Genomic DNA, 13,774 nt, shown 5'->3' with positions numbered 1-13,774 from the left:
AATTTTGTTTTATTATCGTAAAATAATGTTTTTTGCAGTCATTTGTGTGTCTCAGTCAAACACTGTAAACACCCAATTGCTCAGAGGGGATGTTTAGATATTGTTACATAATAAAACAGTAAAACAGTAAATTTAGTTTGAAAAAACACGATTTTTCTACTAGAAAATTTCAGACACTTTCACATAAATATCTTTACTTATGAAGTCATTTTAATTTATTTTTTGTTTGTTTTTTTCGTATTTACACTTTTAACTAAATATACTTTCTACTATTTCCTTCCCAGAAAATCTATAGTATGTTTGTGAACAGCTTTTAAACAATACAGTGCTTATTAGACCACCACCCAGTGTAAGGTTTATGCCACAGCTGCCTTAAATTGATAGTACTAGTATTCAAAAAGTATTTTTTTATGTTTCTGTATTGGTTAGGCCAACAGTATGTGTGAGCTCTTTAATAAAAATTTTATTTTTATGCTAAAAGATTTTTTTAAACAGCATACAAATAAATAGTTTTTAAAAAGTTTAGTGCTTTTGTTAAAATTACAGCCTTAGATATAACCTAACAGATTAGTGCTCAATAAACCACAAGTAAATTAAAGGGCCTGAATCTGTACAGGGCTGACAGGTCCGCCTCCTGCTTCCACTGATGATCTGCAGCTGGGTCAATTAGCAAGTAGCTCCAACAGCTTAAAAGCCAGCTGGAGCTCAGGCAGCCCTGATTAAACATGGAGACAATGGAGAAAGTGTTTGTGGTCAAAGGTAAGAAAACTGGACTGAATTAGATGTGTTCATTTGCCTCATCGGGTGATTTGTTTCTGAATTCTGTCCAACGTGTTTTACCTTTTAGATATGAAAAGCTTTGAGTGCTCATCTCCATCAGAACTTGACAGGAAGTTTTATGGGGAACAGAGTCTGCTGTCTGCACTGTCAGTGGAACAACTGTCCACATCGAGGGTGTTGAATGACACGACAGCTGATGGATTGGACACCAGGCCGTCTGTTGGAGCCTCTCTCTGCCTGTCCTCTGACACCACCTCCCCCTGTTCAGGGTTTTCAGTAAACACCATGAACACTCATGAAGCTGACGGCTGCTACCTGGCCATCCCGTTACTGGGGAAGTCCTCCACTCCCCACATGCTCCTTCAGAAGCCAAAGCAGGCAGCTTGTTTTGATCAGTCATACAACGATCTCACCGCCTCGCAAATGTCATGGGACGTGTCTGTGATCAAGTCGGAGAGCAATAGCCCCAGATTCTACGTGGAGTCCTGCACTCTGGAGCAACCGTGGAGTCCAAAACCCTCACAACAAGAGTCACTAGCTGATGTTTCGCCCTGATGTGGCTAAAATTAACACTTTACAAGGGAAAAACGTTAGATGTAAAGTGTGATGTGCACTCCCAGCCTCTTCACACACTATGTCCAAGTTACCCCACCGCCCTGCCCTCAAATCTGTAGTTTGACATCATGTTCTGTTTTTAAGGGATCCATGTGAGGACTGATGCAGAACAGTTTGCCTTTTTAATAATCATATCAATGTTTTAACTACAAAAATATTTTCAAAGCAATGTTAAATAAAGGGTATAGAACTTTATTTGCTCTGGTATATTCTTACAATGAAAGACAATACAAAGTTATACAATGTAGCTGTACATGTTCTGAAAAGTGTGGTACCAGGTGGTTACCGCAGTCCCTCCATTGTAACTGTGTGCTCATAAGCTTTCTAATTTCAACAGGGACGTATCGAATGTTCAGGTTTCTTGAATCCAATCACAGCGGAGTGAACCGGGCCTCAGGGTCCACATCGTGTTCCTGCCAAAAGTGAGGAAAGTCATCATTGGACAAAGCCTTTAGATACAGGAAGATGTAGTTATGAACACACTCACCTGATTTAGTTTCTTGAACTCTACAACCTGGAAGAAAATGTGTTCCAAGATGTGCTTGGCATCCCTCTGCTCTTTGTCCAACTTAGAAGTCACTCCGAGAATTTCGCCACATTTCCGGACGTAGAATTCAAGGTCATCGTCTGTACCTGTGAACACAACCAGTTTAATATCAGGATGAGTACGATTAACTGCCTGCTTCAAAACAGGCAAGTTCAGAAATAAACTTAGTTTAAGGGTGATGTCTGGGTAACGTGTACAAGAGGTGGGACTAGGGTGATCAGACTTAGACTCATGAGCAAACATTTAACATGTAAAGAATATCTGTAGCAGGAGGATTGAAAGTTGCATCCCACCTGACAGGAGGTATCAACAGGCCTTTTTAGACTTGTTTACAAAAACAAAACACACTGCATTTCCTGTTATTTGTAGTACTTTTATTCATATTCCACGAACATTTCATTCACTTTTGGTGATTTGTAAATTTAAACTTTAAGTAGTGTAAACAGAAAAATATCATGACATGCTAACCTGCAGGAGAATCATGACAACATTCTTCAGACATTCAATAATTCGATTCAATTTTATTTATATAGTGCCAATTCACAGTCCCCTATATTTTATTGTAAATACCCTACAATAATAGAGAGAAACCCCCAGCAATCAGATGCTCCCTATGAGCAAGCAACTGGTGACAGCGGGAAGGAAAAACTCCCTTTTAACAGGAAGAAGCCAACAGAACCAGGCTCACGGAGGGGCAGCCATCTGCCACGATTAGATGGGGTGAGGGGAGGATACTGTGGGAGTAGAGTTAGGTAGCTGCTCTGCTTCGTGTTGCCACATGACACTAAAGATAACAACCGTGGAGGAATTGGCTGACTTTTGAAGTGTCCTGTCTTATATATAATATATATGTTGACTTTTAAAACTAGGTCCAATTAAAAGATAAGACATAGGTTAAGTCTTAATATGTGATGCAAGAGCTGAAACTGCTGTGCAGTCCCACGTAAAGAGGGACACCTGATCAACCTATATGAGATACAGGATGACTACTGAACTGCTGTGAAAATAACCACCAAGCTTCGCACATTAGCTTATCACACATCATTAGTCTTATACGTGATAAGTAGCAAATGAAAGTCAGTTTAATGTGGAATCTCACTGCCCTGGACATGTAAGTCCTCACATACGCCTCCATCAAATGATATCTAGAGGGCTGCAGTGCATGTTTGAATGCTCCATTAGCAATTCTGAACTTACACTTATTGGTGAGCTGTGCCAGACGCACTTTCTCCGACGAGAATGTTTCGTCTAGATCGAACAGATCCAGCATGGGTGGAGGCAAATCGTTTAAGGCAGGCGGAAAGACCTGAAAGACAGGGCAGCACCTACTTTTGGCTTCAAACTTGTGGGACTTTAAGCAAAAATGTTATCTTAAGATTTCAGTTACATTGAAGTGAAATCCTTTGTACAGAAAAACCCCAGGGAAAAAAAAAAACTCACAGCAGGCTGAAGCTGAGGCAGAGGAGTTTCAAACTGTGGTGCAATCAGCTGCAGCGGCTCAGCTTTCACATTAAGCTGCTTGTAAGCACTGCAAACCAAAGATCTGTTTTTAGCTTCGAAGGGAAACAACAGCGTTTGGACTCAGGGGAGGGTGACCGATTTCTCACCTGATGACTTGGGGTAAGGTGTCAGTCGACAGATTGAACAAAGACATATCAAAGAGAGAGGTGAAGTCCCGTGGGTTTTCGTCTCCTTCTTGTAAGCACACTCTGAGCTGTTCAGACAAACAGCCAGTGTCTGGCAGCATTGTGTAATCTGTGATCTGGGGGACAAAAAAAAGGACAAGAAGAAAAGAAGAACCTTAGCTCATTAAAAAAAAAAAGAGAGAGAGAACACAATTAGGAAAGCCATTCTGCCATGCACACTCCTCTTCCTCACCTCTGGGTCTTCGGCATCAATCTGATTCAGCTGAATGTTATCGGTCATGAGCCACTGAAGCACAACGTCCTGTGATAAAAGAAAAAGTTTCATTTAAAGGAGCTTTATTCTAGAAGGATCATGCTTCTACCTTTACCTAATAAATTACACAAAAAAAGTGGACTTACCATGATTTTACTGTTCTCCTCTTTGTCTATGTATTGATCACTGAACATGTGGCAGGAACCCAAGACAGCCAGTTTGCCAGAATTCTACATTAAAAAAAAAAAGAAGTAATCTCCATCTTACCACATTTCTGACCATATGGTTAGAAAAAGAAAGTTGTCACTACACTGTGCCTCTGACCTTGCCATGATAGAAAGCCAGGACAGGCCTGTTGAGGGGGAAGCAGACGGAGCCCGTTGAAAGAACAGCCACGGCCGGCTTCATCACGGTCAGTGTGGCACCATACGGGTACACAAATGTGAGCGCCCTGCACAAAGAAAGACAACAGCTCAAATGTGAAGTCTTTCTCTTTAATACAGAAGATGGAGGTGTACAAGATTGAGACTCACTGTGCATTGTTTCCAACATTTTCATCTTCAATGATTCCCGTGACCACTTTTCCAGCAGCACGGCTGATCTCCCTGCACAGGAAACAGTCAACTGAATTGATAGTTTGGCATGTATCAGCATACAGATGAAATAAGATAAGTCTGAGATTATGCCAGCATAAATTTAGGCTAGAACAATCTGGGACTCTGTGAAATATACATAAAAAGAGAAAAACACGGGTGAACCTGTTCAGTACACCATTGGACACAAGCGCCTCCTTAGGATGGAAGTATTTGTAGTACACATTCCTCACCACAGCATCTTGGATGAACAAGATGAAAACGAATACAAAGCATTTTAAAAACAGCATGGGCAATGTTTGCATAGCTGTTTTTCCAACAAGGTTTCAATACGCACCATTGTTGACCATTACTCCAAAGTCCTCCAGGAGAAAATTGATGTTTGTGTCATACTTCATTTCTCCTCCTTCACCGAGCATGACCAAGATATTCCCTCCTCCATCCAGGTAGACTTTCAGTGCCTCCATCTGAAATAAAAGGAAATAACTAATGTGAAAATGTGTTTGCGGTTGAACAAATGAAAGAAGCTTAAATATTTTGGGTGGCCCTAAGCCTTGTAGAATTTTAGACTGCTTGGAAATTAGCCGGCAAATAACATCTTTTCGCCCATACATCACCTCTGACGCTGTGAACCTCTCCCTTGGACCTGCAGTTATCCACAACTTGACACTCTTCAGCTTATCCAAGGACAGCTCTTCTTTTATGCTACAGGAGACAGCACAGATTTTGCATTTGAGGTTTTAAAATTGCTGCAGAACTATGAGAAAATGTTGGTTAAGCTTGAGAAAAATGACATAGTAAAATATAACTCAGTAAACATACTAAAGTGCTTTAGTAAGATTATTACCAATACGTCCCATTTTATTATTTTACTTTACTATACTTACTTACAGAGACGAATATTCTAGCCCCCTATGTCTATATGCTTGCTTTGTTTACCAGGTCCACTGTATCACATTTACATTTAAGAGCATGTCTTAGCTGATAACTAGAGGACTTGGTACTATTCCTCTCTTGTATTTAATCGTCCCCAAACACCTTACCTTTGGATTTTCCACTGAGCTTTTAGTCTCTTCTGCATGGATTTGTAGCCATTGTTCGTAGTAAAAAGCTCTCTTTTTGAAGCATTGAAGACCACGCTGTTGTACTGTTCCTTCTCCATTATTTACCAGCTTCAGTCACCAAAGTTAGTGCTCTTATCATCCACACACCTAAAAGACGTTAAAAGCCCAAGTCAGACTTTACCATTAGTCCAGGGCTGCTATTCGCCAGCTGTAATTAGCATCGTTTTGGGTTTGCATCCACCGTCGTGTGCTAAAATGGTGTTAGCAAAAAACAGCCAAGAAGCTCGCTAACATTATGGTTAGCCGTGAAGCTAATAGCGAGGTGTTTTCGCTTCGTTTCACTAAAGACTGCTATGGTAACCTGTCAACTGTAGCACTCTGTTTTCCCCTTATGTTAAAGCCCAGGTTTACATTATTAAATGTTATTTACCTCAAAGCGCTCTTAGAAGCGGTGCATTATGGGAAATAATGGTAACCAAGGGCGCTAACAGCATAGCAACTGGATAGCGCAGAGCATTGTGTCAAAGCAACGTACACTTAAAACAGCTTTTCAGCGGATTTGTTCAGTTAGCATCACTCCACGGTCAAAACATTTGCACTTTGAAGTGCTAGATAAAGTTAAAGGAATGTTCTGTGGTTTAACGATGGTTTTTATAAACAGAAAAACTTACAAACAAGTCAAAACTTTAAAGGTGAAGGATGTGGCCATAGGTGGAAATCTGTTGGGGAATTCTGGAGCAGCAATGATGGTGATAGAAGTCTGACAGAAGTATAACCCAGAAACAGGGGTGGATCCAGAGAAATTTTCTTAGGGTGTTATGAAGGTTGCATGGAAATCAAATGGGGTAGGAAAATCAAAGCCATTTTTTACACATAGCCAGGTGTTACATTCTGTATTATGCATTATATATCATTAAAATGCATCAAATACAGTAAGTTTACGCATGTTTCATATAAATATACTCTATAACTTTCTTGTTTTCTTTAGCCCACATAATTAAACATTTTAGTTACATAAAAAAAATGCAAATTTTATGTACTGTATAGCCTGTATAATAAATAAGTATGTAGTCCAATAAGTTTAAAATCCAGAAAGCTACACAACATGAGGTCGTTCATTTAGAAACACAAGTCTCACTTAAATTTCACACTCTTTTTTCCTAGAAATAATCAGATTTTCCTTGTTTTGGTTGTTTCTGCTTCCAGGTTACAAAAGCAGATGAAGAGAAGATGATGGAACTATTTGATCAAGTTGTGGCCCGTGATTGTTTGGGACCAATACATGTTGACAGGGAAAAGCAATCATAAAGTCTGTGTATTCATTACTGAAATGGCTATCAAAAAATATTTCGCATGACATCTTCATTCAGAATGATTTCAAGTATTATTTCATCCCTGTCTATTAGTGCCATCACGGTGCATACACTGGTGCGGCTGATCCCAATACCCAACCAAGTATGACAGGAACTAAAGGTCTGTGGTTCAGATGAGGTGTGGGGACCTTCACCAGATGTGCCAGCAACTCTTACATTTGAAGTATATCAGTAAAGTTGTAAAAGAGGCTCACACTCATTCCAAAAAATATATTTTTTTAGTTATGGTATCTGTTCCTCCAGTCTGCCTTCAGCACAAAAATATCTGCCTTTTCTGGAAGTACTGGAGTCAGGATCTGAGAATGTGTGCGGGACCCTGGAGGCAGCACCATCATACCTGCTGGTGAGTCTGTAGGAGGAGATGGAGTGGTGTTCCCCCTCGGACTCTGCTGCACAGGGGTAAAAAAAAAGGTGTCACCAGCTGCTCTGAGTGAAACAATCCCCTGACTGCGATATCAGGAAACTCCTTGGACCCCGTAACCAGGTCATGGTAAAGGGAGAGGAATAGATTGTTCATAGAGTCCAAATGGCTGCTGTTTAAAGGATGGTTCCTCAAGTTTGTGATGAAAATCTGACGTACGAACATCACCTATGAGAAAACAAAAACAGGGATGCAGACTTCATCGTGCTGTCACCTGACTTTGGTGAGGAAGGCCCAATCAGAAGACAGTGAGAGATGCGTGTCGTCAGTTTTCTTCAGGATTTCTATCAGACGTTGAAAGATGATGGTAACGGCATATAAATATCCCCCTTCTCTGGAAGTACTGCACTCGGGACCTGAGACTACTACTAATACTACTACTACTAATAATAATAATAACAACTACTGACCTCTTGCTCAGAAAAGAGAGCTGGCCACCTTCTTTTGAAATCGCCACTGAAAGGCTCATCTCACCAGGAATCTACTGATCTCTGCGATGCCTGATCAACATGTGATCTACACAGGTGACTTCGGAGTGCATTCCAAGTTTTAAAGGTGCATGGACAATTTAAATATGTGCATGGATAATGGTGTCTGTGGCGAAAGTGGCCATGGTTTGACCTGTAGTGCTTCAATAACTGAGATCTTCTAGTCTCTTGTGCTGCACACTCTTTCCACTTCCACATTCATGTTACTGAAATTGAAGCAAAACAAAAAGACACCATATCATTATATTACTTGTTACTTTAAATATCCTCATGGAGTGTAAAGACACACTCTGACCCTTCATTATGATGTTGCAGATGAATACTTCTAAACATTTAATGGTGATGGCATTTACTTAACACTATGTACGCATCACCAATGTGTGATGTGTGTTGATAAGCAATAGTGCGTGCATATAAATGATGGCGTGTCTACGTGTTTGTGTGTGTGAATGGGTGGCTGTTGGTAGCTTGGAGTGGGATTTGTGACGGGAGATGAAAGGTTCCAGTATGTAATGATATGGACATAAAAAACTGTGGGATACTGTCTGTTCGTGATTTGGACAGGGGGAACAAACTGCGGCAGGATCAGCCTGATATTATTTGTATCCCACTGTAACTTTACTGTATAAAGAGCTAACATCTCCAGAATTTCAGGAGTAGTTAGTCGTTATAAGAAGTGTTTATGAACTAAAAATCAAGAATGTGGGGTGCTGTTTGTCCGTGATTTGGAAAGCCCAGAGCGTGCTCCCGACGCTGGGGAAACAAATTCTGCCGTGGATACTTACCTTGGCACCACTGTTGTGCAGGTGAAGCCAAAGACAAGATAGGCTTCATCATATTTTCTAGTCTTTGGCTTGGAAACATATTTGGCGTTACTTCATCTTCTGCTTTGCGTTTGTGTGGGAGCCCCCCCCACACACACACACTTTGGGAACAACTGTGTTACTGGGTGGTTGTGGCCTATGAGGTGAGTCATATTCGCCCCTAAGTAATGAATACATTTCATACAAATCATCTACTGATGGAAATGTTGGCCGTTCCATCCCTGGCTGCTCCAGTCTGTATCCCAAAGTATCCTTGGGCACAATACTGAACACAAGTTGAATGTGGGAAAGAAAGTTAGAGAAGGAAAACGTTAGATAGAAAGCCCTTAGATGTAGGAAGGGTGCTTGTATGAATGTGTGTGAATGACACATGTTGTATAAAGTGCTTTGAGTGCATGAGTAGAAAAGTGCTATATAAAAGTTCATTTTATAAAGCAGTTGCTTATTGCTATGTGATAGCCTCTAGCAGATTTGGAGGTAGACTCCAGGTGCCTTATTCGTGGTAAAACAAGAGACAGATTTACCTGTGAGGATTTTTCTTTTTTTTCAAACTAGCTTCAAATGAATGAATATTAGTAAATAAAAAAAATTAAATAAATATTGTTAAACATTAACAAAAAACAGCAGAGCTTGTTCTTTTTATTCTGTTATTTTATTACAATATAACATTACAAATAAATGATGTAGACTGTTTCAAAATGACTGGGGACTTTAAAAGGCAAACAGCTAAAAAAACAACCATCACAAACCATGCAAATGTATTCATTACAAACAAAAGTATTAGTTGGGACTGAAAAAATATGAAGCAACTTTCGCTGCTGCTGTCAGCGGTTCGACTCAAATTGTACATTTGGACTTCACTAAAGAGAGAAATACTGTCACGTAAAGAGTTTCATTAGTTTCATCTAATAACTATTTAATTTAACAGAAAATACAAACAAAGAAACAAACAAAAAAAAAACTGTCAAGAAAAGACAGATTTATAGATTTCACAGCCTCCCAGTTTGTGCCAGAAGATTGAAACCTTTCTGCTTCTGTAAACACCTCAGACAGGCCTGAGATTGTCAGAGATCCAATCAATCCTGCGAGGCTGATCTGGATCGAGAGCGAGACTTCGAGCGGGAGGCGGAGTGCTTGGCAGGGGACTTGGATGCCTCCTTGCTCGGGGGTGATTTGGAGGTATGTTTCTCTCCCCTACTCTCTGAACGGGACCTTGATCGGCTTCGTGACTTCTTACTGGACGACTTCTCCTTGGAACGACTCCGGGATTTGCGCACAGCTTTGACTTTGGATGAGCTCTTGGAGCGAGACTTCCGAGTGCTGCTCTTGGAGGGACTGTGAGATTTGCGATTGCGAGAACGAGACTTCTCTGGGGATTTAGAACGGGATTTCCTCTTGGCTCTGGAATGCGACTTCCCCTCTGACCTGGAGCGAGATCGCCCTTTGCTGCGCGACCGAGACCTGCAACACACACACAGAGGGAGGGAGAGAGAGAGGAATAATTCATCACTAACTTGGTCTGGTCCCTGCACACCATCACCTACCAGGTTTCAGGACTGAGATGTAGTAAACAATCATAGTAACTGGGTACTTTGGCTTTCTCTGACACCATATTTCCTTAATAACATGACAAAAACATGACTTCCTGCTGCTGAAAAGTTTAAAAAACTGAACAGATGAAGAAGCAGTCCACATGAAAACGACAAATGGGTTTGACGTCTTCGTCAAAGCGGAACCACTAAAATTAAAACGGCTGCTAAAAAGACAAAAAGCTAAATGTGCTTAGAGCATGAGACAAAGCCATTCAAACGTAACTGACCGTGAGCGGGACCTGGACGAGCTTCTACTTCTGCGGCTGTGAGAGCGCCGTCTGCTACGAGACCTGTGGGTTCGAAAGTAAAAACAACTTTAAAGTGGACGTGGAAATCTGCTCACCACCAACATTACGTGTTAAGTTTAAAATAATCCTTAATTATCCTGAACAGCAATAACAGATAAAACATAAGAAAAGAAAATTGAACAAACAATAAGCATGAAAACATTAAACCTCACTTACCTGGATCTGCTGCCAGAATATGAGCGTCGGCGGCAAGGTTTGTCTTCCACCAGACGAATCTTCCTTCCATTAATATCAGTGCCGTCCAGTTTTTCCAGAGCTCGTTTCATGTCTGAACGGGAACGAAATTCGATGACGCCCTCGTTGGCCCGTCCTTTATGAGCGTCAGCATAGGTTACTTCACCCGCCTGCCTCATAAAGTCCTATGACACAAATAAAAACATGAATCTGAAAATGACTATGGCTAGTTGTGGATGACATGTGGCACGTTAGCTCTATCTACCACTGGACATTATTAAGCTGTTCCCACACAGGAAGCAATTCGCTTGTTGCACATCGATTTGAAGCTGAAGTTTGGTTGTTCGTGTAGCAGCCAATCAAATCTCAAAACAGATTCATCCTGTAGGTGGTTAGGTCCAGGGTACTTTTTCTTTCTTGCAAGGGCAACTGCCATCCTCTGCTGACATGCAGAGGTGGTCAGGAAAAGGAGACAGGAGATACAAAGTCTCACCTTAAGGTCCTGCCAGCTGCACCTGCTGGACAGGTTCTCCACAATGAGGCGGTGTTCAGTGCGAACAGGTGGCCCGTACTTATCCCTGCCGGTGCGATTCCAACTGCTGTAGCCTCCACCTTCAACAAAGACAGAGAGACTAACATTTCATTCAAGGCCAGAAAACTTCAAAAAAAGGACTCCAAACTGGCCTAAAAAGATTTACTAGATCACTGCAGACTGAACCTCTCTTGTTTTTGTTCTTAAACCTCCTTCAACTATTAATTATACCATCAACTAATACCTGTGAACCTGTCTTAATTGTGAAAGTGAAGGGGATTAAAGATGCCAGTGGTTTTTAGTATAAATCCCAGAGTCCTATTGATTTTTTTATATGTAGACAGGGATCACTTAATTTAGCATTTAAAGAACAGAGAAAATGTGCAGCACCCTATGCCCTGTGGACAAGGAATAAAAACCACTTTATTAAGAATTACACAGCAGTTCTTCTCCTTTAGTTGTATTTATTAAACAGCTACAGATTTGCCTAATTATACAAAAAAAACGATTTTTTATTCTGTCCTTATAAGACACATCTAACGCCTCTTTTTTTCTCTTTATATACTGGGAATAATGTGATGCTTGATTCTTGCTGTTGAAGCTGTTTTAGAGTCTACAGTTTAAATATAAGGTAAGGCTCTTTCTAAATTTCTAGTCTTACTGTACAATAAAATATGCCTTGTTCTGAACTCTATCCACTTGAAACTCAATGACACAAACATGAAACCTACCAAACTCTTTTACTACAGAGTACAGGGAGCCAATTCACAGGCTCAAACGCGTGTTGGCTCGATCCTCTGCGACATGTCTTGCGTCAGTAAAACCAACAGGATTCCTCACCATCACCCTGGTCTATTGGAAAAGGGTGCTGTCATCACGGCTTCCGGTTATGTCAACCAATGGTCAAAGGGCAAAGGTCACACACACATTTCAAGGGAGAAAACCCAGGCCAAACAGGTCAGGCAGTCATCGTTACCCTCATTGGACTCGGACCCAGCCCGCAGTGGACTCTTTCAAATTGAAACATCAAGCACTGTGTTAATGTCGACTTCAAATTGAATACATCGTAGCTTCACAAGTCTTACCTTTTCTTTAATCACTGTTACTCATTGGATTTTAATACAGTTCTCTTTACACAAAGGCACAATGGATTTGAGTGCTAATGGGAATAGACGTGTAAATTAGCAATGTGTATGGCAGGGCATGTCACATGTGTACAGGCAGCTTCAGTGAAACTCATTTAATTCTTTGCTTCAAGAGTCAGTGCAAGTGTAGCTCACGTTAGTTAGCACAAACGTGTAAGAACCCCACGTCTGTATGACAATCATGCTTTGCTCTCAATCAGACGTGTTCAACTTACTACGTCCCCCATAGCCATATCCGTCTCTCCTGGGTCCACGGGCATGCTCGATAACGACCCGCTCTCCACAAAGTTCCTTTCCATTCAGCTCATACACAGCATCATCAGCATCTCGCATGTCCTCAAACTCGACAAAGCCGTACCTAAGAATCAGTGTGCAGGAGTCAAAACAATGGCAAACACTAGCCATTAATATCATTACCAATTAATGCAAATGATTCATAATTAACTGTAAAGACTGTCTAATATGGTAAACTTTTAATCAGCGGCTAAGAGAACTGCTTTCCAATTTAAAAATTCTGGCGCTCCTGTCAAACTTTACAAGCAAGGGAATAAAGGGATTTGGGAAGCTATGGCAATTAATCTAGGAATATTTCTGTAAAGTTTATCATAGACTGACTTTATCTGATCTGATTTGGTAATTATATGCAATCTATTTCTCTAATACAGCAATTATCTGAAACTTACACTTAACTATTATATTTGTGCTCAGCAGCCTTTCTGTTTTGTAGGCATATAACCAGAATACAACCAGCTGGCAGCCAGCTGATAGAGTCCCCTTGTTTGCGCTCACTGACAAATTCTTATTTAAACTGATGATTGACCCTGTAGCGTTTCCCAAGCAGCTAATGTAATGTTAGCGAAGAAAAATGAGCTAAAAGTACCAAAAGCAGAGCTTTGTAAAACTTAAATGACAAAAGACAGGACATTGTACCGCAAATTCAACTTTTAGCTGACATTAGCGCGGTTAGCACCGCACACTGTCCCTACTAGGGCATCAACTCTCGGGGTTAACATTAAAATAACATCAAGCTAGCTCACTAGCTAGCAGCTAAGAAAGATGAGACGGTCTTACCCATTTTTCAGGTCGATCTCTAATAATTTGCCATAGCCACTAAAAAACCTTTGAATATCTTTCTCTCGAACATGGTAGCTAAGTTTGCCAACATAGACCCGAGGCATGCCTGAAAATATTGGGCAGAACAAGTTAAACACAACTTGTTTGGAGCTACACACAGGCCTAGGCGACTCTCGAGGTTAGACTTCCGGGAAAAAAACTTCAGAATAAAAGCTGACGAAAATGTAGGCACAAAGTACACACTTCAGTTTTGTGTGTGGAGCTTGTACATAAGACCTGTGCGGTACCTTCACACTGTACACGTCTCTTTTGACTTATGTGAATATTCAAGTCTTTGCCTTGATA

General features: G+C 40.8%; 3 protein-coding genes across 4 annotated transcripts; 1 reads left to right on the top strand and 2 right to left on the bottom strand.

The window, feature by feature from the left end:
* The first annotated feature begins 677 nt into the window (after positions 1–677).
* On the top strand, positions 678–1,590 carry LOC146386451 (uncharacterized). The gene is made up of 2 exons (XM_084927510.1): positions 678–759; positions 848–1,590. The coding sequence occupies exons 1-2, from the start codon at positions 726–728 to the stop codon at positions 1,333–1,335; spliced, it is 522 nt and encodes a 173-aa protein (XP_084783636.1). The 5' UTR covers positions 678–725; the 3' UTR covers positions 1,336–1,590.
* Positions 1,567–6,033, bottom strand: ift52 (intraflagellar transport 52 homolog (Chlamydomonas)). Its single transcript, XM_084927508.1, has 14 exons — positions 5,929–6,033; positions 5,478–5,645; positions 5,052–5,139; positions 4,772–4,901; positions 4,600–4,675; positions 4,375–4,446; positions 4,166–4,292; positions 3,988–4,071; positions 3,821–3,889; positions 3,550–3,704; positions 3,383–3,470; positions 3,140–3,248; positions 1,883–2,028; positions 1,567–1,808 (listed from the first exon to the last, which is right to left on the bottom strand). The coding sequence occupies exons 2-14, from the start codon at positions 5,594–5,596 to the stop codon at positions 1,767–1,769; spliced, it is 1,305 nt and encodes a 434-aa protein (XP_084783634.1). The 5' UTR covers positions 5,597–5,645; positions 5,929–6,033; the 3' UTR covers positions 1,567–1,766.
* Positions 6,034–9,635: 3,602 nt separating this feature from the next.
* Positions 9,636–13,767, bottom strand: srsf6b (serine and arginine rich splicing factor 6b). Of its 2 annotated transcripts, none has more exons than XM_084927506.1 (6): positions 13,427–13,767; positions 12,571–12,713; positions 11,172–11,293; positions 10,661–10,863; positions 10,424–10,486; positions 9,636–10,065 (listed from the first exon to the last, which is right to left on the bottom strand). In XM_084927506.1, the coding sequence occupies exons 1-6, from the start codon at positions 13,531–13,533 to the stop codon at positions 9,681–9,683; spliced, it is 1,023 nt and encodes a 340-aa protein (XP_084783632.1). In that variant the 5' UTR covers positions 13,534–13,767; the 3' UTR covers positions 9,636–9,680. The 2 variants fall into 2 exon arrangements, with proteins under 2 accessions (XP_084783632.1, XP_084783633.1); XM_084927507.1 differs by having other exon boundaries at positions 11,172–11,290.
* Positions 13,768–13,774: the final 7 nt, after the last annotated feature.

This window comes from Perissodus microlepis, chromosome 5 (genome assembly GCF_051167445.1).
Source record: "Perissodus microlepis isolate ML-2025 ecotype Zambia chromosome 5, ASM5116744v1, whole genome shotgun sequence".
NCBI lineage: Eukaryota > Metazoa > Chordata > Actinopteri > Cichliformes > Cichlidae > Perissodus > Perissodus microlepis.
This window is presented reverse-complemented; position numbering and strand designations above follow the sequence as displayed.